The sequence below is a fragment of the Nothoprocta perdicaria genome, unplaced genomic scaffold, assembly GCF_003342845.1.
Source record: "Nothoprocta perdicaria isolate Ctin4 unplaced genomic scaffold, notPer1 scaffold_80, whole genome shotgun sequence".
NCBI lineage: Eukaryota > Metazoa > Chordata > Aves > Tinamiformes > Tinamidae > Nothoprocta > Nothoprocta perdicaria.
The window spans coordinates 1,807,697-1,833,426 of NW_020456088.1; the positions used below are offsets into that span (position 1 = coordinate 1,807,697).

General features: G+C 36.0%; 1 protein-coding gene across 1 annotated transcript in view; it reads right to left on the reverse strand.

The window, feature by feature from the left end:
• LOC112958095 (sodium channel protein type 5 subunit alpha-like) overlaps positions 1 to 21,751 on the reverse strand; it is a 30,765-nt gene extending 9,014 nt beyond the window's left edge. The window contains exons 1-18 of the mRNA XM_026051902.1: positions 21,497 to 21,751; positions 20,634 to 20,752; positions 18,503 to 18,610; positions 16,820 to 16,948; positions 16,001 to 16,092; positions 15,222 to 15,443; positions 12,873 to 12,930; positions 12,164 to 12,305; positions 11,420 to 11,617; positions 10,187 to 10,363; positions 8,807 to 9,199; positions 7,945 to 8,074; positions 7,283 to 7,521; positions 6,735 to 6,935; positions 5,765 to 6,118; positions 3,992 to 4,426; positions 2,929 to 3,045; positions 1,592 to 1,712 (exon numbers count right to left, since the gene is read on the reverse strand). Of these exons, the coding sequence (XP_025907687.1) occupies positions 1,592 to 1,712; positions 2,929 to 3,045; positions 3,992 to 4,426; positions 5,765 to 6,118; positions 6,735 to 6,935; positions 7,283 to 7,521; positions 7,945 to 8,074; positions 8,807 to 9,199; positions 10,187 to 10,363; positions 11,420 to 11,617; positions 12,164 to 12,305; positions 12,873 to 12,930; positions 15,222 to 15,443; positions 16,001 to 16,092; positions 16,820 to 16,948; positions 18,503 to 18,610; positions 20,634 to 20,752; positions 21,497 to 21,751 (3,490 nt within the window). The remainder of the gene's footprint in view (positions 1 to 1,591; positions 1,713 to 2,928; positions 3,046 to 3,991; positions 4,427 to 5,764; positions 6,119 to 6,734; positions 6,936 to 7,282; positions 7,522 to 7,944; positions 8,075 to 8,806; positions 9,200 to 10,186; positions 10,364 to 11,419; positions 11,618 to 12,163; positions 12,306 to 12,872; positions 12,931 to 15,221; positions 15,444 to 16,000; positions 16,093 to 16,819; positions 16,949 to 18,502; positions 18,611 to 20,633; positions 20,753 to 21,496) is intronic.
• Positions 21,752 to 25,730: the final 3,979 nt, after the last annotated feature.

The window sequence follows — 25,730 nt, forward strand, 5'->3', positions numbered from 1 at the left end:
GGAAAGGAAAGGAAAGGAAAGGAAAGGAAAGGAAAGGAAAGGAAAGGAAAGGAAAGGAAAGGAAAGGAAAGGAAAGGAAAGGAAAGGAAAATATATGTGCATCTATTTCCCCCCCCTTATTCCTATTTATAATAAAGCTGCTTGGGCACCTTTGAATAACACATTATTTCCAGACACTTTGAGACATTGGCTCTCAGGTAGTTGTGTTTGGACTCACAAAACTTCAGGGCTGGGGGAAAAGCCCTGTTGCAAAAGACACAATCAGTTTTTGATCACTGCCCTGGAGAAACATCACCATAATACAGCAGAACAAAAAGAATTAAAGATAAAGAAGATACTACTGTTATCTCTACTACTGCAACATTACTCCTAACCTAACAAGGTCCAATCATTCAATTACTTTTGGCTTTTGAATATATAAAACATCTCATTGTATATTACCTAATCTGTAAGAATTGCCTAATTGTTACTAGTACTAAAAGGAGATGTTTCTATGCAAACTCAGCAGATTACTTCTGATTTTTAGTACTTTTTAAAAGTGGCACTGGCAGCATGGCCTGTTAAGTTTTCCAGAAACAGCCCATTGCAAAATCTTTCCAGTTGATTATTAATTTTACCAACTGACTTTGGGTGACATTTTTCCTACTGTCTGTCCTACAGTAATTCATGTTTTCATTTTTGTTGGAAAAAAAAAATTAGGAGGCTTCTGTCATCTCCAAAAATGGAAAATTATACCTATCATGCATTTCTATATTACATATACACTGTATTACATATAGATATGTGTGTGCACATATATAGATTGTACACGTAACTCACATATGCATATGATCCTATATAATCTATGCAAACAATTGTGATCAACTATGCTTTAATAACCTCTTTTCTCCAGTAACTTGGATCTGGTTTGGGGGATTAGGCATGGAAAGGCACTTGTGCAAGACAGGGACCTCTTCCAAGTGTGAAGAAATCTATTTGAGGGACAGATCTGTTATTCCTTCAATTGAATTCTGGCCACCACAGGCACCCTCTCCCCGAGTACTAGAGTAGGTGAAACAAGACATCTCACTGTTCCTCTCTAGACTGAAATTTGGAAGCTGGAATGGGGAAAGATAGCATCTATCTGCTTTGCTCTGCTGGCTGTACTGACGAATATAGCTGTTTGTAACATAGTTTTGACAAAAGCCCTAAAGCTCAGAAATCTGACATCTGTATTATTAACATACCATTTGTCATCTTTCTTGAGAGACAGAAGCAAACTGCACTATAAGCATGGTAAATGTTTGGATTTATAGTGTGTAACATTACAGTGTGTAATATTATATAGTGTAACAATATAGTGTATTTATAGTGTATAACATTATAATATTAAAAGACGTTATAATGCAGAAGTATTTCATCCACAGAGACAACATCTCTAAATCTCTGGAACAGAGAGGGAGAGCAATTTAGATCAGATGCCTGATTTGTGGGCAACTAAAATTAAGTCAAATTACTCTCATCCTACTGGCTCAGCATCGATAGAGAAATAGGTTATTTTTGACTTTTTCCATTTCTCACTGGTGAAAAGAGAAGAGAATCTGATTCTTACCTTCTGGAAAACACATATCTGGGTTCTTAAAGTCTTCAGCAAACTCTGGAATCTGCCTCAAAAGATCCTCAGGATTTGTCAAATCCACTGTGCTGCCTTCAGAAGAGCTGACATTGTCGAACTGTCAAACAAAGTAAAATCAGGCATTGATTCTTCCTACATTCAGCTCCAATTGAATAAATCTGTCCTTGAGAAATTACAATTAAAAAAAAAAATAAAAAATACCTTGGCTATGTACTAATATTTGAGATAGCATTACTAAAGGAATGCCCTTTGTTTTTAAAAGCGTGTAGACGTAGAAATACCCATAGGTGTATTTAAATGGAGTCAAAGCTATCTACTGAATTTGTCTATCTACACAAACCAATGCAAACTATGTAATGAGTTTGCAGATTGAAGAGATTGCAACTTTTATGAATATACAAAAAGTCCTCAAACTCAAGTCTAAGTTTTACCTTGGCTAAAAACAGGAAGAGATAGGAGAATATATTTAAACTAGAGAAGCAGATAAATATGTAGTTTCATCAGAAATGCTCGTGAAAGAACTTATAAAGTTAAAACTGAAATCATATATACTGATTACAAAACTTCTTAAACTCCCACAACATGCAACATATACAACAAAACAGCAGTTTGTTGCAGGTTAGTTACACTAGTCTTTTTTTTTTCTTTAAGTGTGGAGAAGACATTATTTCTTTTGAATTTATTTTTTATTCAAAATTATTCTAAAATATTTTTTCTTAATAAATACTGCCTTTCGTTTCTTTTTGAGCAAGTCATTTAAGGTATTATGTTTCCTAGGAATTAGATAGCACACAGGTGGACTTAGAGGAATTTCCCACTTCTACATGGAAGCATAACACTCCTTTAATACCCATATAACTTTATAGTCTTTCTGTTTCTAAGTACTCTCTTTTCTCTGCTATATATGTATGTATGTCTAGAGATATATGTATATTCTAGTGAATACCTAGAAACCCAGTAAAGACTCAGTTTTGTTCACAGTCCTAACTCCATCAGTACCCAGATAGACTAAATGCATTGAACTCAACAAGACTAATGCTACTAAACTGAGCTCTCAAGTTGCATCGTAAGGGCTGCCAAAAAGGTGCTATGAACCGTTATGCAAGAAACTCATCTATAGATTTCCACTGCAATAGAATTAGAAAAGGCTTATGCATTAAAATGAGCTAGAAAACCCTCCTTCCCCAAAGTTGAGTTGCATTTTTTTCCATTTCCTACAATCTTTATTCAATTCCAGCAATCCTTGAACAAAAATTCGTATTAGAACTCAACCATAATTGGAAGCTCAATGTTATACACCATAATTCTGTTACCTCCTTTTGCTCTGGTGATCCTTTCCTCTCTTTGCCTAGGCAAAGTACACTGAGATCCTCAGAGGACAATCCCGATGCTTTACTCCAACTTCCCCTTTGCCTCAGCTGATTTTCTTCCTGAAAATAATCTGTGGATTAGAGTTTGTGCGTGTGTTCTTTTTTTCTCATTTCCAAAGGTGAACAAATTGGAAGAAATGTAAGTTATACAAATCATTTAAAGTAGGGCTCCCTGAGCAACACGAATCATGCAGATGTAATCATTTGGAGTACCTGACTCTACCTAAGGATAGAAAGAGGGAACATTTTCTTCATAGGCCTACAACAAAACAAGGAATTAATAATTCAATGAAGTCCAATCCATTGCCTAGGGAAGTTAAGTGAGATTTTTTTCATATGGATTAAGATGGATATTTGAGGTAGGAAAATTTGGAAACAGAAAGGGGGCATTCTATGATTAAAATAGAATTGAAAATTCTGTAGAAAACAAAGAAATAGGATTATTTATGCTGCCATATAAAAATCATTAACTTAATAGATCCATCCCATGTTTACCCCTTCCACCTTGTTCTAAGAGTTACTATATCCTATCTGCTGCAAACATAAAAGACAAAGAATGGACCACAGAGAGGAAAGAGTTTGCATTACAGTACTGTGATATGTCTTTTATGTAGTAATTATGTTTGTGGTCTGTCATGTTAATAATGCCCAAAGAGGTTAAAAAATTACAAATTCACAAAGGACTGCTGCAGTTATCTATCAACACCCTACAAACTATGCAGTTATCTACGCATAATACAGCATGTATTCCAGCAACTCTTGCAGCAAACCCAACGGTTTATGGTCTTTCTTATAAAATGAAATAATCTTGATTTTAGAAGGTTTCAAGTGATCAAAATATCTGCCCTCTAATGATTTGTATTTTTGATTCTATTTCAGAATTTTGTAACTATCTGGAAATGGATATGCACATAACATCTTATTCTGCTAGGGACAGTTTTCTAAGATACAAGCATCCTTTGATATATATTGTACTCTGGTATCCAAATACAAATAGACTTATTACTTTTTTGTTGTATTCTGTGTCTGTAAATGTGCTCAGCTTATCATCTTCTTCAAAACCCTCGCTGGTATTCTCTGCCTCAGCAATAGGGACACAAACAAATACATTGGGATTGTTAATAAAATCTTCGAGACTGGAGTATTTGTCCCCATTTTTCTCAACTCCTTCACTACTATAATTCTCATTACAATGTGTTCCTTTTGTTCCAAAATGAAGCTGGTTCTGGGCAGTCAATTTAATTTTCTTTCCATGTGCTTTTTTCAGATGCTTGAGTTTTCTGCAACAGTTATCCCACATAATGCTCTTTACAAGGTGAAATCCCTTGTGAATCCGAGCAAAGGCAATCCGAAGATTATTCATCTCTCCATCATCATCTGTTGTCTGGAGAGAGTCAGTGCTGAAGGAATTCAATAATAGCGCAATGAACAGGTTGAGAACCTGAAAGTCATTGAAATAATAGTAATAAAAGATCATCAGAATATAATTCAGAAATCTAAAATCTTATTTCAAAGAATACAGCTGCTATCAAAGCTTAGTCTTACTGAACAAACAAGGTAAAATAAAGAAATGACTATGATCACATTATTGTCGATGAGACAGACTTATCTCTCGGAGTGCTTTATGCTACCATAACACCTTCCACACCAGAAATATTTAAAATAGTAGCTAAGACTGATCTGTGCATATAAATTGCCAATATTTAACACAAACAACTTTTCAAAGATTTAATAGTAGCAAAGACTATGGACATGGCCAGTTAGGTTAATCATGTTGCTTATCTATCAAATCTATCAAATCTGTAACACTGTCACAAAATTAAAGCCAAGTTTCCCAAATCAAGATTTCTTCCCGCTTTTGAATATATTAAGAAATATAAATGTATTTTTTCTTTTTTTTTTTTTTTTAATTAGCAAGGGGCACATGGAAGGCAGGTTTCAAGTTTTTCTTAAGTTCTGAGTTATTTTAAATCGTATTCCCATTTAGGATGGGATTCACATAGCTCAACTTCTATAATGATAGAATTGGGCAGCAGGAATGCCTTCATTCTCTGTTTGGTGAAGAATATGAGCCCTACAGAAACCAGTTCTTTATGCATTTTATTTTTTCACCTTTTATGAAAATAATTTAAATCCTTTGATATCGGTCTGTTCATAATAAGAGAGCCTCAGTGAATATCTTAGCCAGAGCCCTTACTAGTGTTCCCAATTAACTTTATGGGACATGATTCTCACTGGCCTTGGTGGGAATGGCTAGCTTAAGCTGTTGTCCTTGGATGGGAATGCATTTAGAGAGGATCATTTACACTTGTGATTAAAGAAAATCCTGATTTCAATGATAGGAGAGTAGATTCTGCTATTTGCCTATCACAAGCTCCATACTTAGAAGATCTTAAACAAAACTCAGATTTTGATTTGTAAAGGGATTTATGACTTAATTAATTCAAAGAGGTAAGCCTTAAACTTTAGTGATTATTTACATCTAGATGCTGACAGATGAAGGAAAATAGTTGCCTCTGTTATTTCAATTGGCAAGTTATTTATAACTAAATTCCATGTCACGTCACACGAAAGAGTTGGTGATGATGTACACAAAGCAATTCACTGAAAATATGAACAGAAGCTCAGGGTTGAAAGGTAAAAGAGTCTTTTGTAAACCATAATGACTGATATATGTCTTCTACCTCTGTTTTGGAGAACTACTCTTTATTAATAGAAAACCAGTTAAGTATATTCTACTATTCACAACATAAAGAGAGGAAAAATATCAAAAACTCACCACCAAATTTCCTATCACCATGACCAGCAAAAAGACAAGGAGACACAAGGGTTTTCCAGCTACCACCATGCAATCCCACATGGTCTCAATCCATTCTCCACACAAAATTCGGAAAATTATGAGGAATGAGTGGAAAAAGTCCATCATATGCCAACGTGGTTTGCCATTTTTAGCTATTTTATCACAGTTGTCCCCATAGCTTCTCCCAAAAAGTTGCACCCCTACTATAGCAAAAATAAAAACTATGATTGCCAAGACGAGGGTCAGATTACTCAGTGCACCCATTGAGTTACCAATGATTTTAATAAGAGTATTTAAAGTTGGCCAGGACTTTGCCAGTTTGAAGACCCTTAGCTGTGTAAAAAAGATAAAGCATAACGTTAGATATCAGTGGAGACAAACCATCTTTGTACCATTCAAAATCTGCAATAAAACACTTTATAAACATTCTGAAATATTCCAAGAACATAAAGTGTATATCACTGTGACACCAAAGTGTGACTAACATAGTATATCTATGAATTTGTGTCCATGTTTTCATGGACATGTATCTATGAAATTGTGTCCATGTTCTGCCTTTTGGAAATACAACTCAAGTGTCCAAATCATCCCATATTATATAATCCAAATAACTTCTCTTCAATTCGTGCCTGCTTTAAAGTACACTTTTCTCTGTACTTTTATACTTTTTTCCTAAGATTTCCTAAGACTGTGCCTCTCCAGATTCTTTAGATTACCTGTCATAGATTTCAAGATCAGTTTCATAAGATCTCTAATCTTTTTTCTCTGAAAATTTCTCACTATATTCAAAGAAAATGCACATAACATTAAAGTTTGAAAATGCACATAACATTAAAGTTTGACTCTAACAACCTAATATGTTTAACAATAATTGCAGACCACAGAGAAAACTTCTCTATGATACTCATAACATAAAGTTTTATACAATTGAGTCAGCATGAGGCATTACCAGTCTGAAGGATCGTAAAACTGTCACGGTTCCTCCTTTTCTCCTTTCTTTCTTGCTCTTGTGTTTGGGAAGACTCAGTTCAATTAAACTCAGTGTGACAATTACACAGTCAAAAATATTCCAGGGCTGCTGAAAATAATAATAGGGATCTAAAGCAATGATTTTCAAGATCATTTCTGCAGTGAAGATTCCTGTAAAAATCTGTGACAAAGAGATAGTAAACAGCATCAGCATAAGAGTTGCCATGAATATATCTAATCTTTAGATCCTGTTCCTACAAAGACAGTAATAGTCATGGGCAGGTCAACAAAATCTACTTTTATTAACTTTTAATGCACTTAAAATGAGAGGCTTGTTTTCTGCTTTCTCGGGAGTGCCCGTTAAAAATGCATCAACAAAATTGGGGAATTGCACAGGTCAGAAATTCAGAGTTCATAAGCTTAGATTTTGCTGATCTTTCATTTTTAAAGTTATTCTTTTTGACTCAAGTAAAAATAGCCATCAATCAGTCCTGATATAAAATGCCACATATCTGAGAATTTGCTTACCAAGTTGCCTACATTAAGCATTGATTTAAAATTATTTGACATGTTATTGTGCTCCAGTGCCATGAACAAAGTGTTCATAACGATGCAGACAGTGATGGTGAGATCAATAAAAGGATCCTTTATGAAAGCAGCCACTTTTTTCTTGATTTTCAACCAAAGTGGACAGTAGTCCCAAATAAGATACTTTAAGGCAATTTTTTTCAGGCATGGAGGGCATTTCCACTGGGATTCTTCAAGTTCTAAAAATAAAAGAAAGCCCAATAATAATTAAATAATTATCACAGAGAAATGTGGTGAAATAATTGATGAATAATGTGGTGCAATAACAACAAGTAATCAAAACTTGAAAGAAAAGAAGCCAGAGCCACAGGCTTGAAACGTAACACAAGAGAAATTCCTTCCACCCACCATCACTCCTTCTCACTTCATGGTTCGCCGTACAAAACAAGATCTTATGATGCACAGGATGTGTTCAAGTACATAAAGACTGTGCTTATAATGCATTAAAAAAGAAAGAAAAAAAAAAAAGATGAATTAAGGATGAAATTCCTAACTGCACCTCTCCAGATTCTCTGTTAACCTTTAAGAAATGTATTGACATTTTGGTCTTTCACACTAACATTACCTTAGGATTGCAATAAACATAATGAGGAGGCACTTACCCTCCAAGACACTGGTAATTATGCTGACTGCACTCGCTGCCCTTTGTCTTTGAAGTGCCTCATTATAGTGCTCCACTGACAAATGAGGAGATAAATGCATCATGCTGTTCTCCTCATTTACATCTGGCTGCTTGGAGAAGTAAACATGATTAGGAAGATATCACAGGAACAAAATGAAGTAGGATGCGATGATGAGTTACTATGAAAGTTAATAGGTATGATGACAGGTAGCCAAATAAATATGGGTTTTTTTTTCCCATGGTAATTGAAATGTAAGGAATGTAGCTGTAATGGAATGAAGGTCCTGCTCTTCAGTGGTAATGCTGCAGTAAACTTAGCTCTTAGCTAATAGAAACAGGACAAACTTAGGAATGAGGAGAAATATCCCCAGCAAATATTTCAGAAGCTAACAGAACAAGAGAGAGCTGAGGGATAATCATGGTAAACAAACATCTCTACCTGCATGGAGAACGTACAGATAAAGATTCTGCATGAAGCTAAGGGTGCAATGAAAGAGAAGGGAAATACTGGTACTGTCCCAAAGGATCCCCTACCAAGACATGCAATAAAAAACCTCTTTGGTGACCATTATAATTCCAGCACTAGAAACTTTTAAAAATCATGCAAGGCTGAAAAACAAGAGTTTATGATAGAAATGCTGATGCAATGAACTCTAGCTTTTGGGAACCTCTCTGATCAGTATCACTGCTGGTGTCCAACAAGTGGCAACTCTCCCTAGACAGTAGCATTGCTATTTTTTGTATCAATTAAATTGTTAAAAATTCATAGATGTGTCAGAAAAAAGAAAACAGCACTTATGGAGAAACCATGATATGAAGCATACATTTAAAATACGGCTTACCATGCCACTCTTTGATGGGTCTTCCATAACTGGTGGGAGTGTCAGCCCTTCCAAAGAAGCTGGATCTAGGCTGTGCACCCTGCCATTACTTCCACCCACCAATGAAATCCCTCCATTGCAATTGTCCACGTTGATCCACTTGCTGCTGCTCTGCAGGCTGTATGGGGTAGCGGAGTGAGAACTGTGGCTTACTTGGCTTTGCAGGCTGGAGCGCCTTCCCATCTGCGTGACCGACAGCGACCGACCCTGCATTTCATTTTCTCCAGCACTGCGGGTCTCCTCGTCACCAAGATCAGCTTTGGTAGTGGGCATTTGGAAATTAAACACGCTGCCATGGCTAAACCTGCGATTCACCCAATTTGTGTTGGTACCATGTACCAGGCCAAGGAGAGCCTAAAAGTCCAAAGACAGAATCACAGAATCACAAAGTGGTTGAGGTTGGAAGAGACCTCTGGAGATCATCTAGTGCAGACCCCCGGCACAAGCAGGGACACCCAGGACATGTTGTCCAGGATTGTGTCCAGGTTTCGAAGATCTCCAGAGAAGAAGACTCCACAACCTCTGTGGACAACCTGCTCCAGGACTCTCTCATCCTTACAGTGAAGAATTATTTCTTCATGTTCAGACAGACCTTCCTGTGTCTTAGCTTGCAATTGTCACCGAAAATAGTCTGTCTCCATATTTATCACACACTCCATTCAGATATCTGTACACAATGATAAGATTCCCTCTCAGTCTATCTTCTCTGAGTTAATCACATCCAGCTCTCAGCCTTTCCTTATTGGAGAGATGCTTCAGTCTTCTAATTACTTTCATAACCCTATCCTGAGTTCTTTCCAGAGGGAATAAGGAATTCCCTTCCCAAAGAACAGAATAAAGAAAGAAGGGAATAATATCACAGAAAATAGTTTAGAAAACAGTATTTTTTTAAATGTATTTTATAACATTTCCTATCAACCCCTTCAAATCCAAACTCTTATTTAATTCACATCATTCAGGTAGTATTTTATTTATTTTTTAAAAGGTAAATAATACAGTTTTTATTATAAACCTTGTTTATAGGCTTTATTATAAGCCTATGGTTTTTTTTTTTACAAATAATGATAGCATATAATTACAACTAAGTTATGATACCAGATCACTTTCTTGCCTGTTTCTTAGCAATACAGAAAATATATTACAACATTTGTTATAACTCTTCTTCCACCTATAATATTTACCTTTCAAATGAAATTTTACTTATTATGTTTTCTCATCCCTAAAGCTTGTTTATTTTAAAGGCTCAATCATTATAACAGGATTTGGTCTGTGCTTTCAAGCAACCTATTTTAGAATAAAAACTGTCAGATGTAAGGATCTCAGATTCAAACAATAGATTACCAACTTTCGTTGACTGTCTGTGCCTTGTGACTTGGGAAATTGCTCTTCTTCACAATCTTCTATCCCCAGGGACTTATTTCTCTTTTTCCTATTTCTTCTTTCTTTGATTTCTTTAGGTGACAAAGAGACTTCAAAGGAGCTAATCGACATGATATCAATTCCTCTAATGGCCAGCGACTGAAATTAAAGGAAAAACAGATTAAATTCTTGTTGTGTAATTAGAATATATTAGAATATAAGCAGAGAGAAAACACTTGTGTACTCTGTATTTTTCTTCCTAACAATTTAGGTTTCACAACACTCATTAACAATCTTCTAATATACCATGGGTTTTACAAGGAGAGGAGAGAATCTCCACAACACACAGATCACCAAAAAGCTTGTTATTTGCAGTATGTTATGTGATCACATATATTGTTCCTACCGGGACAAAACAATCATGTTATAGCTTCTATTCTCTCATTTGGCAGTTTTGCTTATAATAAAAACAGTCATTTGGAAAATGATGCTGCAGATCATATTTTTCCCCCACCCCCCAAAAAAATGCTTAATCAGTGTCCAAATTCAATGTTCTCCCTGGGAGAGAGTCCCTTTAGGATGGTATTCACACTATAGCTGACCTATGTTGGATTAGAGCAGTGTTTTCAAGACACAGAGCAGTATTGCCTTCCAGGAGCCTCTAAGCCATTAAAGTTACTGATGGAGGTTTTACCCATCTACCATAGGCTTTGGCTCAGGTGTCAATGGAACTGATTAACTGAATTTCTGAATTCTCTGCTCAGCAATCTACAAGGATGGAGTAGTAGAAAAATAAATAAAATAAAATAAAATAAAATAAAATAAAATAAAATAAAATAAAATAAAATAAAATAAAATAAAATAAAATAAAATAAAAAATAAATCTCACATCATCTTTTGTAAACTACTAGCTGATGGAATTCTATCTTCTAGACCTTCTAGATTTTAAAATGTTACTTTGCTTGCAGTAAGAGATCTTTTAAAGCTCATTATCCACAACAAAATTTCATTGCTTCACAGGAAATTTTCAGAGCTGAACAAGCTGTTGCTCCTATTGCTCCAGGAATCACTACTTTTAGTAAGATATCAGTTGCTCCTCTTGCTATTAGTGACTACTCTATACTGTTTCTCACAAGAAGAGAATGACCTTTTTTTCTTATATAACTATTAACCATGCACCAAGTCTACTGTTTCTAAATTTTTTTACTTTCCTACCTCTTGGTCTTTCTGTATTAATTCCATGGCCTCCCGAAATTTCCTTTCCTTTGCCTCAGTTTCAGCAATGGTGGCCTTGTTCTGGTCTTCATATGCCATCGTTACCACTGCCAGAATCAAGTTGACTAGATAAAATGAGCCCAGAAAGATGACCAGCATAAAGAAGAGTATATAGACCTTCCCAGAAGCTCTGAGCGTCTGCAAGCACAACATCCCGGAGATAAAAATTACCAGATAAAATACCAAATAGTTTTTCAAAGTGTGCTTGAAATGCTTTTTGAAGTATTTCTCTTACTAGGAAAAAAAATAAAAATAAAAAAAAAAAAAAGAGAGAGAGATAAAGCTTAAATAGGAATAGATCCTTCTTGGGCTTTTTCCACCCATTTTCTCCCACTCCCTTTGCCTGCGAGTCCCCATCCTGCAAGGATGTCTCCATCCTGCGAGTCTCCATCCTGCAAGGACAGCTATGTTCCTGGGGGTGACAGCACTGCTGTATTTCTGCAGGACAACCCAGAGCTGTGTGAAGTCTCCAAGACAATGGGATAACAGGAGTTATTGGGAATATTGGGTATTGGGAAGCCCTTATGCCTTTTTCAAGGAGTCTGGTAAAGGCTAGAAGTAGAAGGACGGATACGGTCTCCACGACTTGCAGCTACTGCTGTTATTTGGATCCTTTCTAAGGCTTTTCCTTCCTGGCTCTTACCCAACCCAGCGCATCCGTTCTGCACCATATGGAGCTGGTACCTGCTGATAGAGGCGCTCCCAGCAGTCCTGTGTCATCAGCCGGAATAAGGAGAGAAAGGCCCAGCCAAATGTGTCAAAACTGGTGAAACCGTAATCAGGATTTGAACCAATTTTCTTGCATATAAATCCTGAAGGACAGGTCCTACAGGCAGCAATAGAAACTTCTTTTAACCACGCGCATTTCAAGAAAAACAACTTCATCTCACCTGAGAGCTCAGTTACTGTTCACTTATGCATTTTACTACTCTGAAAGCCCATTTTCTGCTCTCCCCACCTACTCCAAGCACTATTTGATGGGAAAGAAGGAAGTGGCACCTACTTTTCAGCATCAGAAAGGACACAACAGGCTGGATGGAGAAGGAGGGAGAGGAGAGGGGAGGCCCTTGCCACTGACTTTCCCTCATCTCCAAGTCCTCACACTCACTGCCTCTCACTGAAAAGTGCCCAAAGTGCACAAAAAAAGTGCCAAATCTACTGGAATGGCTTGAAGGAATTTAGGCCTGAATAAGCCAACTGCAGTTTCATGCTTCACTTTCTACCCGTATTGAGTTATCTTATTTTTTTGCTAGGTTTTGTTGCCTTTGCTCTTATTTCTGCTGTCAAAGAAAGTGTAGATTTTATGTTGTATTTCTCTCTTATAGCTGAGCAAGCACAGAAGCAGTGAAGCAGAGGTGATTTCAAAACATAAAATATTCTTAAGTGCACTTACCCAGCACCAGAACCACATAGTAAAATATCTGGGGTGCCTTCCTTCTTAGCGAAGTTCTCTATATGGGGAAAAAAAAAAGAAAAAAAAGTTAAAAAAAAAAAAAAAAAGGTAAGTAAAATCAAAGCATTTTTCTAATAGCCAGTGACCTGTGAGTCGATGTGTATATGCATGCAAATTGCTGCAGAGCAAATATGAAATGAACATTAAGGGACGGAAGACAGGTTTCCTGCTCCTGCAGTGACTGGAATATATGCCAAAATGTCCTGTCTACATTATACATATGCATATGCACAAGAATACATCTCAGCTTTAGGCAGTCTTCAAAATAGAGCATTGGAAAAATATTTTCCATTTTGGCCACATGTGCGTGAAGAAATTCGATCAGGAGACGACACAGGCTCAAGCACCATCCCACACCAGCTTAGTGTCTTAGTTTTGGGGTGGACTGGGTCTAAACAGTGTCATGCCATGGTTGATATCACCGTATGGTTTATATCTACATGGTTCGTGTCCATGCTGAGCCAGATAAGAGATCTTAGCTCCATTAAGAGATCTTAGCTCCATTTCATTGGCAAGTGCAGATGTGCCCATTCAGATGCTGGAACTGTGCCCTTTCCGGCATCTTCCCTGAGTCTTATTTTTTTTTTCTTTTTTGCATGAGTTTTTCTGATGATGTCTGAGCTAGTACCAGACCAAAAGTAATAGCTCCAGTGCCATTAGCCTCATAAAAATGTAGTTTTATTATCTCAGATGTAAGGCTGGTCTTGTGGCTTCCTGGTGCTTCCCAAATTTAACCAAGTCCAGAGCAGAGTGGGCATAATATCTTGCCATACCATATAGTGTAAATACTAAGAAGGAATCACTATCAGGGCTCTTTTCTAGCAAAATTTTGTTTGGCTTTGCTCCTACAAACTCAAAAAATGCCTTTTAAAGAAGATTGAGCAGGAAAGCATCAGAGAGATGAAAACTTAATAATTATTTCCTCATATCTCATTTATATAAAGACTTTTTTTCTCCTGGTCTGTCAGGTTATTAAAGAAATATGAACAAATCTTCCTCATTCAGTGCATACCAACAGCAATCCTATAGGTCTACTTTATATGTTTCTCTGGAAAAACACTTTGTTCCCTATACAATCTATAACAATATATATGTATAACAAATATATATAAAAGATATTAACTATATATCACATCTATAAGATACATATGATGTGAAGAAAAAAAAGTAATTTAACTGAATTTTAACCAAACTCCTCTCTTTTAATCTACAGAGGCATATTCCTGTCTTTTAATCTGTAGAGTGCCTAACAGAGCAGCAAAATGGAGATGTTTAAAGCTCCTCAGCATGGAATAAAAGCCGAACTTTGGGGAATTACATCAGATAATGAGTTAATGCATGTTGCAATTCTCATTACATTGTTCTGGGAAATAGAATTGGACATTATTGCAAACTTTGGGGATATGATTTCTTATAATGAAGGGGAGAGAAGTATTCCTGGATGCTTGCAAGTTTTTATATCAATCTGAAGAGCAATATCATGCTCAGAATCATAGAATCATAGAATGCTCAAGGTTGCAAGGGACCTCAGAGGTCATCGAGTCCAACCCCCCTGCTCATGCAGGGTCACCTAGAGCACGTGGCACAGGGCTGCATCCAAGCGGGTTTTAAAGATCTCCAAAGAAGGAGACTCCACAACCTCTCTGGGCAACCTGTTCCAGTGCTTTGTCACCCTCACAGTGAAGAAATGCTTCCTTAAGTTCCTGTGGAACTTCCGATGCTTCAGTTTTTAGCCATTTCCTCTAGTCCTATCACTGTCCACCACTGAGAAGAGGCCAGACCCCTCCTCCTCACTGCCTCCCTTGAGGTATTTATACACGCTGATCAGGTCCCCCCTCAGCCTCCTCTTCTCCAGGCTGAACAGGCCCAGCTCCCTCAGCCTTTGCTCATAGGGCAGATGTTCCAGGCCCCTGATCATCCTGGTAGCCCTGCGCTGGACTCTCTCCAGCAGTTCCACATCCCTCTTGTACTGGGGAGCCCAGAACTGGACGCAGTACTCCAGATGTGGCCTCACCAGGGCTGAGTAGAGGGGGATGATCACTTCCCTCGACCTGCTGGAGATGCTTTTCTTAATGCACCCCAGGATCCCGTTGGCCTTCTTGGCCACCAGGGCACACTGCTGCCTCATGGTCAACTTGTCGTTCACCACGACACCCAGGTCCCTCTCTGCAGGGCTGCTCTCAGATAGCAATTCATTCAAATACTCATTGCAGTTTGCAACAGGTGTTCACACGTGCATGCAGGTACATGTAGAGTGTCCTACTAAAAAGTGCAAAGAAGAAAAATCACCTGTATCATTAATAAACATTTCAAAGGAGTCCCATGTTCTGTCATCGGCATAAACAGTTTCATTGATCTTTGTGTGGTTCCTGATACACTTTTGTCTCAGGTTTCCCTTAAAAAGCTGGAGGCCAATGAGGGCAAAGACACTCAGGCAGAAAACTGTCAGGATCATCACATCAGCAAGTTTCTTTACAGACTGGATGAGAGCACCTACAATGATCTTGAGTCCTAGGGAGAAAACAGACTGAAAAACTGAGCTTTGCACGTGACATTTGTGTAGTTTGAAGGAGTGAGGGGCTAACAGGATTTTTTCCTCTTTTGATTGACCATGCCACATTCAGGGTGATACAGGAGTTCCTTTCTTCCCTGGAATACATCTATGCAAGGTTGAGGGACCAGTCTGTTTTACTTATTCAGAAAATGGAATACGTGTAATTCAAATGAAATTTCTAATACTGATAGCTTTTGGCAAAACTATGATCTCTGGAAAGAGTATACATGATCAAAAACACCAGAAAGAGAACAAGAGTAAACCAGACTTTCTTAATTTGTAATCTTTAAAATTAACAATTAATTTTTTTTAAAAACTGTTTCTATATATAAGAATACAAGATTGGTTCTATTTTTTTGATTTATTCTGTGTCTTCAATAAATAAAATTAGAGATAAAAAGAAATAAAAAGGAAGGAAAAGCAAAGCTGATAATTTCGATTGGAAGAAATAATAATCACAACTAGCACAAATTATTCAACAAATTATTCAACAAATGAAATGGTAGTTCCTTACCTGGAACTACGGAAATAGTTTTTAAAGCTCTTAAAACTCTAAATGTCCTAAGGACTGACACACTCCCCAGGTTACTAAATGCTCCCACATATCTGCAAAATCAAGACAGGACATGTCAGGCTGTGGAACTGAGTAAATGGTGATCATTCTTAACTGTTAAGCCTTCTCAATATATTTTAAACATTAATAAACTTGTAAGGATTTTTCTGAAGTTCTATAAAATTGCTTATTATAACTTCCTTATAAAGTAGTCTTTGGTCTGTGCACAACTGATTTTGTGTCAGTGTCTTAAAATGCCATGCACTTAAAATATAACCAAATATGAACAAAATTACTCAAAATTATCCGTTGCAGTCAGAGGTTGAAACACTTCCTGAGATGCGTTTGCTTCCATCTCCCTTATGTATCTGGCTGTAACCAGTAGAAAGACTCCAATTTTTGCAAACTGAAGCTCAAACTATGATTTTAGATATAGGGAAATCATATTTAAGCCAGTATTCTGGTATCTATACATGCTATTTTCTTTTCAAAACTATACTTTCATCAGTTTATCTATCAGTATATCCATATTTGATGGCATTGCTATTACATCACACAGACTGAAATGCAGCCCATGTAAAAGGACCATTGGGTGATTTGCAATGGGATTGAACAGATTAACCAGAGTTTGATCTGCAAAATGTCCTTTTCAGATACATTATGACCCACAAACGTGCTATGTGCTCTGCACATGCAGGCTGCCTCTGACAGCTGCATTAAAAACTTTAGCACAGAAGAAACAGAGCACAAGTAATCTATATTTCATATATCCCCACTTACGCCATAACGATAACACTGAAATCCAACCAGTTCCATGGATCGCGAAGGAAAGTGAATTCATTTAGGCAGAATCCTCTTGCCAATATTTTAATCAATGATTCAAAAGTGTAAATGCTAGTGAAAGTGAATCTAAGGGAGAAAAGGCACAAAGAAAAACAGCAGCGTTAGCAATTAAGGGAAGAAGACAAGAGACATAGACAGACTATTCATTGTCTAGGACAAGGAACCAGAGAATTAATGGGAAGACTCCTATTGATTTAGGGTTCTTCATCAGTATCTGACTAGCATGTAATTTGAGATACCTGCTGAAAACTATCTAGATATGGCTATTAACATGAAAACCAAAGATAGACTTTTTTTTTGCATTTAACTTCTTTTTTTTTTTTTTTTTCTCTCTAAAGCTTTCATGTCAATCCCATTCTCTGAGAAACACAAATTTTCTGGACACTTGTTAGAAAAATGATTGAAATTCCCACCTTCCTCTGGTTTCAAGTGGCCAAGCAAATGTGCGATACGCTGTGTGTTATTTACTTGGGACATGCAACCTCCGTTTCAGGGCAGCATATTTAAAACACTTAGCAGTACAGCAGTACAGGATCTTCAATTTAAGATGGCAATTATTCTTATTAATGGAAAATTATTAGTAAAAGCTCTTCTGGACTTATGGAGTGCACTTATCATTTCAACACGACAGAGATCTCCCTGCAGAATTCAAAAGGCCTTCATTTGCTAGTCAGAAAATGCATTAAGAAATTATATGGATGCAGCATTTTCCTTTTCATTTAGAAAGAAATATTCTCAAATTATTACTGAAACACTTTTGAATAGTAGTTTCAAAGCCAATAGCACATACAGCTCTGGTTTACTCATAGGAAGATAGGAAGGCCTTGTAGTGTCAGGTGGAGATACATATGTTAATACCATACCGAGTCTTGTTCCTTTTTAGATGTGAGTTTGCTATACCTAAGCATTTTGGAGTCATGAAATAGATATAATTAAAAACTGATTTTAAAATTACACATTTTGGAATTTTCTCCATTGCCATATATGATAGAATTAGAAGGATTTTTAGTTTAATATTTTTATTGTCATAGTCTAAGAGCCAGAATATACTTTAAAAGAAGTACAAAATTGGCATTATCCAGTTTTAATATGATTCTAAGCACATGGAATTATTCTAATGCAATATATTAAAGTGTTGGCAGGATTCTAACAGAATCCTATAGGCCAGAAGTATCTGAAAGACCATTTTATTAGTGCAAACATTAAGCATTTCAAAATTATTGAAAAGAATTTAAAAAGACAGCAGCTCTTGATATGCTAGACCAGTGTTGACATCCATAGGAAATGTGCCTTGATAAAAATCAAATACTGATGAGTATCATCTTCAGCAATCACACTTTTGTGGAACTTAACCTATTCTCAGTTTCTTCTATAAATCCAAAATTATTACAAATTGAACAATTGGATTTAAAGAAAAAAAAAAAAAAAAAAGGAAAAACACAGACACACACACACAAAAAATCCACTCTATCCCTCACAGCAGGAAATGCTGAAATCCTAAGCCAAGAAAATTCTCTACAAAATCCCCTATAAACTATTTTGCATGAAGACTGAAAGAGATGGCTAACTAATTAATTCAAAATACAGAATTAAAATGCATATATAACCAGGGATACTTACTCAACATACTTGCTCCAAGAAGGAGATTGAGAAGCCCTAGATGACTCAGTCAGAGCCATGAACACGCAGTTAGTTAAAATAGTGCACATAATAAACCAGGTGAATAATGTAAATCACAGGAGTGAAGGCAAAGAATATGACCAAAACCGAAAATGTAGCCAGATTTTGTATCAGTTATAGAGCTCTATATTTAACTGTAAATTTAATTAATTACAAACTCTATAATAATAAATAAATCTAATAATAAAATAAATAATAATAAATAAACCATAAATTTAATTTAGAATTTAAAGGATATAAAAGACCTGTAGCATACGAATTTTGGTTCATATTAGAACATAATACATTACTGTCCTTATTTTTAACAGCTAGACTGCAATACAGACTAGACACTGTAAATTTGATAAACTTGTCCCTAAAACCTCGTTTTTTTAGGTAAACTAGTGTTGATAAAGTGTCAGGGAATGGATGCATTTTTAGTTTCATTTTCTAGCAAGGGAACTGTTAAAAAGGGACTGTCTTGTTTATTTAAGGCCTCAGAAAAATTTGTAATAGAACCGGGAATTAAACTCTGCTATCAAATAGTCTAAAATGCAGCTTTCCTTGTATCAAAAAAAAAAAAAAAAAAAAAAAAGGCAAGTTCATAGGCCTAAAACACATTTCACTGAGCTCTTTCTGCCGACCTTGTCTTTCACTTATCTGGGCCATTTCTGGATTTTTATATGCAGTTAATTTCTGAACTTTTCAGTGTCTGGACTGAAAATTTTCAGGCAACACTTTGATCACTACTAGCATATAAAATGTGTTTAAAGTCATATACTCATTATTAAATTTCAAGGTTAGTATATTTATTTATAATCTATCTATATATAAAGTGTGTGCATATGTATGAATGTGTATATGTATGTATACACATATATAAATATGCATTTACTTGCATAAACATAAGTGCCAGAAGAGTTGAATAACTTGCCCAAGGATACACCCAACTTTCTCTCTTGGGAAACCTGTGGTCTTCTGAGGGGCCAGTAGGAGGTCTGCTGAGATACTTGTAGGCCTCCTGAAAGTCACTTCTGTCTAGACACCTTCAGTGGCTGTCTGGAGGCTTTCTGGGCTCCTCTGAGCTCATGGGACTAGTGGGAATGTTGGCATCTAGTTCATGTGTGCACACCTAAGCCTAGTTGTGTTGCCCTGGAGCCAATTCTTGCTCCTCACGTCATACAGCAGGAGTTTTGGCAATCCAGGAGGTTGAGGTGCATGTGAAGGAACCCTACTCTTTCCCTTATTTGCCCTGTCCAACCCCAAAAGACCTCTTGGCTCCAAATGTAGGCTCTTTCAAAGAGCATATGCATTGCATATGCAGGGCCTGTACCACAAGCAGAGGTACTAACTACATCCATCTTGCCATGCAGGGCAAGTTCTCAAGAAGACATCTCACTGCCTTCTATGAAGACAACCCAGAGTCATCACAGCTTGCTCCAGGCACATGGTCGTTTCCAGTTCTTTCATGTGTGAGGAGGGAACTCTATTAACTTTTATTTTCAAAGACATCCTTCCTCCCTACAAGAACATCCTTGAACATTTTCTGTTTCTTATACCAAAGATATACTTTTCAAGCAGGTTTCCTAAAATAACTAAGCTCATTAAATTGTGCTTTCTCTGTGTGTTTGTGTGTGGGATGTCTCAGTCTGTTATTCTTGAATTGCCCAGTGGTTGATTAATACTGACATAGCTGATGCAAAAGCAGAGATTTAATCCCAAGATTTTGGGTAAACAGAGGATGAGATAGAGGATGGGAACCTTATTATTTTTCTTACTGAAAAAAAACTTTCAGATAAAGTATCTCTTTATGAGACATCAAACAGTCAATATAAAAGCTGATTTTTGAAACACAAATCTGTAGAAAGTCAGTCTTCATCACTCCCAATACCCACAACACTGTTTAATTAGAACAAGAGCAGAAGAAAATAATAATTTCTAAGTTCATTCATAATCAGCAGTTATTTGGAGTGAGGAAGACACTAGATACATTCAATTCCATAAAATATAGTAGCATAGTATTATATAAGTTTTTGTAATAAAAAATAATACTGATTAAAAAAAAAAAAAAAGAAGCCAACAAAAAGGATATGAATGTACTAAAATTTTAATTGCTGTTCTTCGGAGTGGATGGAAAGGGCTCAGGATCCATAAGGCACGTGTAGCAGTAAATCTGAAGATTGTTTTCTGTTTGTTCAGCACTATGAAAATCTTAAAAAAAAATAAACATACATTAAAGCTTTCCAGAAGCTGAAGAGCAAACACACTTTTAATAAATATGTATTTAATAAATAATCTACAAAATGATTATATTTTCTCATAGAGTTTTCTGAAAATCTCTTTTTATTCCTTTGTAAGCTTTATTTATTTATAACCTGCTTTTTTGTAACTAATTAGAGAAACTGCTTGTATGGTTATAACACTCCAAAATTTCAAACATTTTTTTTTGTGGAAAATAGATAAGTTATACTTACACATGGACAAAAAGGTTCTTCCTTGAAGTTATATAAATAAATATATATGCAATATTTCATAATTAAGATCACTAAATATTTGCAACACTAATGGGAGCAAGCTAATAAAGTGATCAAGATGCTGTTTATAATAGAGCAGCTTTCAGTCAGCTGCACTTGGCCTAGCACAGTTATAGCTTGCAATATCCTTTTGATCTAAACTACACTGGAGATTTCCGTGTAAGTGTGAAACAGGTATTTTTTATCCTGAGCCCAGTTTTGCAATTGTTTTCAATGCCATCCATCTAGCAGATTCTGCAACTTTGAGCACCTCTCCAGACTCAGTGAAGTCAAGTGCCTTCTTTACTATAATCTTAAGAGCAACGATTAAGAGCAAAGTTTTTTAAAGGAGATATGAACTATCCTGTTTTAATAAAACATACCTTAAACATTCCTTAGCAGCACAATAAAATAAATTCCGAACAATATGGTTGACACTAACCTTGCGATCTTTGTAGTAGGGATCAAGGTCTTCTAGTGGTTCCCCAATGAGCTCTGGTGGAGGATTTCCATAGAGAGCAGGTAACTTCTGGAAAGCTTTTAGGTCCAGTTGAGGACGTGTTTTTTCTTTGAGTTTCTGGTCTGCAGTATTTTTTTGACAACTCTTTTTGGCAGCAATTCTCTTTTCAATAGCAGCCAAGGATTCAAAGGTGAATTTACGGAAGTTGTTGGTACCAGGAAATAAAAACTCAGCCATTTTTCATTCTTCTCTTCCCTTCATTGATTCAATCCAAAAAGTGGAAACAACAAAAAAGGAAATCAAGATTCCAAAACAGGTAAGCTATGAAAATTAAACGACTGTTTTTGACTTTGTATATTTAATAACCACTTAAGTTTTTTGAGCCATCAGATCCTAGGAAAATTAAAAATAATATGAGCTATAGATTTTTCAATGAGATGCCTATTCAGATATTTTTAATTGCATGTTGTTGAAAGGATGTGAGCAGATCTCTAGAACTTTCAGCTATATAAACCACCTTATTTAGCCTTACACTACTTGATAGAAAACCAATCCTGGTGGTACTTGGAAGTGAGCACAGGAATGAGCACTTTCCATTTGCCAGAAAAAAAGGGCTACTGTAAGCAGAATGGTGCTTGAGACTATAATACTATATAGCTTCCTCGGAAAGATGATTTTTGCTGTAATCCCATTCAGTACTGCTTGGTGCATGACGCTACCAAGAGAAAAGACATCCTGATGCTGCAAAGAGATCAAGACTTCTTGACTTCAGCTTCTTCTTAGCTATAGATTTTCACTATTTGAGGGGATGACCTGAAGAACAAGAAAGACTACTCACAAACTAACTGCAGTAAAAACACTTGTTTTTTCTATAACCCCTTTAAAAAAGCATACTATATGATAAATACTAAAAATAACCCTCTTTTCAGCACAGAATAGTAATATTTCTGGAGGAGAAAGACATTCAAAAGAGAGAATAAAAGTGTTTCAAGCTTTTCAAAATCTAGCTATATGGCAGGAAATTGTGCATCTCTTGATATTACAGTGAATTGAAAATGATATTATCCACTCACAAGTATTCAAGTTTAAAACCATCCAAAGTGGCATTTGCTTTGTTGATGTTCAGAATAATTTAGATGTTGTGGTATCAGTAATGAGAGTTGTGAATGATGCATGAAATGACACAATTTCTGTGCAATGCACAGAGGGAGCATGGTAATTGCTCTACCGCTGTTTGTGCCAAAGCAGCCACAGCTACCCAACCCTCTACAGAGCACTTCCCTAAAAGGCTACCTGAACTCAGAAATTCCCTGTTACATTTCTGATTTTGTAGCAGTTTTTGCTATTTTTTTTCTCTTTATGCCCCAACACTATCTTCCAAATCCCAGAAAAGAAACTTTGATTGTCTTGCTGTTCTCCCCCATGACTATTAACAAGCAAATTTAGGAACCGAAGATGCTGTTGAATAAAGCCTAGGTTAGGGGTTAGGAAGAAGCATGACTGCAAGAAGAGTATACATGTCTTTGGCCAGAGCTGACAGTCATGCACGGAGAGTCATTTCTGATATAGGTCGTTTTATAAATTGTTCTGCCTGTGAACAACCATTAAAGAAAAAATATAAAAGCTTGTACTTGCTGTCACACATGTCAGAAGCAAAATGTCCATTGATAGTTGGAAAAGCAGAGGAGCAGAAGGCTAAATTACACTTTTCATTCACGGGCAATTCTAAGGTACTCAATCTATTCTTGATAGAAGCTAATCATTATGAAACGATAGGTAATCCTGAAAAAAATTCTCCTGGTTCACCCAAGCTTCCTTAAAAATATCCCCCAAGTCATTTCCATTGTTAATAGTCTCAGACAACTTGACAAGTAGAGAGATATAGAAAAAGTGTTAATGGAAAGCCTTTTTTTTTTCACTTGACGTTACAGAAAAACAATGTACATTTTGGGCTTTTTCTCAAATCACAAATTACCTGCAAAATATTTTCTGAAAATGAGATTTTTCTTATCTTTTGACAGATTTAAGACCAGACTGTACTAAATTAAATCTACCTGGTTTAAGAACAGTCAGAAAATCAAAGGAAACACTAGTGATTTGTGATTTTAGCTTTCAAAAATATTTTCTATGAATTATCTCTCAAATATCAAAGTATACATTTCAATTTTTTTAAAGGTTAAATTGCTTTTGTCCAAATATGCTTTCCTTTTTAGGATTTCCTGTTTTGGCAGAATTAATGTCATTATTAATGTCATTTTCTTTCCTTTGCTTGTAATTGCAGTCATCCAAATACAATCAACAACTAATCAATGAGAGATATTCCCAATTACTAGATTTAAAGATTTGTGAGATATTATACATTGACAATTCATTTGATCAGCATGAGCAAGGTAATTAGTATGAGCAGAATGGCTGGAATTACCCTGTCAAATTACTTTTCTTTGTCTTGGATGATTGCAGTTCTTGTCAGTTAAAACCCTCCCTTTGATTCATGGTTTCCATAGTAGACACAGAAATTCTCTTTTAAGTAACTGGAATAAGGACTGTTTGAAGATTGCATGTTAAAAGCTTTGTCTCATTCAATCAAATGAAATGCAATTATTGCCTTCCTGAGTAGTCATAATTTTGCACTCTGCTTTTAGCCAGTGATGCTATGCACTGCAGAGAGGCACAGAGCTGGACAGTCTTGGCTGCACCAACTGTCTGCACCTCCAGTTGCTATGTTGGGAGCCAAGAATATCAGTATGGGACTGTATATGATAAAATAATTGAGGTTGGAAGTGACCTCAAGAGATCTCTAGTTCAACTTACTGTTCAAAGCCAGGTCAGCCCTGAGGTCAGACCAGATTGCTCAGGGCTTTTTCTAGGCAAATATCCAAGGACTGCACAATCTCTTTGGGCAACCTGTCCCAATGTTTCACTGTCCTAATGAGAAGAGGACTTTTGTTATATCCTCTTGTCCTCCCACCATGTATCACTGCTGTAAGAGAAAAAAAAAAAGAAAGAGAAAGAAAAGAAAAGGTAAAATGTTTTGAGAGCTGAAAGATACAATAAAATAATATAAATATTATATAAATTATATAAATGTTAATATATAAATATAAATATAAATATAAATATAAACATAAACATAAACATAAACATAAACATAAACATAAATATAAATATAAATATAAATATAAATATAAATATAAATATAAATATAAATATAAATATAAATATATAAATATTATCAAAAATAATCTATATATGCCAATTAAATGCTATTTCTATTTCATCCCATTTTGTCTACTTATAACAGCCAACTAAAAAAGTTTCACTCTGCTCTGAATAACATTATCCAGTGCAGCTCCGCAGAAGTTACCAAGGGATATTGGCTTTGTGGTTTAACCCATTTTTATATCACACCAATTTGGGTAGGATTCATCTCATTTCAATGCAGATCTCAGAGCTGAAGAGCTGTAGCTCCACTATGTCTCCCAACAACTATTGAGACATCAATTGACCTCTATTCCAGGATGAAATCAGTCACATCTCAAAGACTCAGTCTTTCTCCATCCACAATAAACCGAATCCAAATGGCTAGTCAGATGTAATTGACTGTTTCAAGTTATCAAATATGTCTCAGGTTAGATGAGATCAATCTTTTTGCATCTGTTAAGCCTGTTCTTCTTGCTGACTCAACTAACAGACAAGTGCTAAAAGTTTAGTAGAGTTTGCAAACTTTCAAAGGTTTGTAGTTCTGTAGTCAATGGTAGGGATTGGGAAAACATTAGAGTAATCAGCAGATTGCAAATATATAAAAATTTTAGGATTGCATTATATTGCATCACTTCCTTAATGACTATTCACAAGACCAGTCTTCCTAGCAATTAGTGAAGTGTTAAGTCACATTTTCTTTTGCATAGTAAGAATGGAATAATTTTCAACTTCTTCGATATCATAAATATTTTGAACTTGCACAGAGATCAGTATTTTAAAATACTTAAATTGACAACTTGTCAAGTAGCCAGTTGCGAGGACAAAGGAAACTCTGTCAACCACAGGAAAATGGGAGAATAAAATAGGAAAGACTTTAAAGCCAACAAACTACTCCACTGATGTAGCAGTTATCATGAGGTAGGCCTAGTTAGCATAGCTGTTAGCATAAGCTCATGAAATTTAACTTTTTGCTATTGTAGATGATCAAGTCTGTCCCAAACAACAGAATGAACAT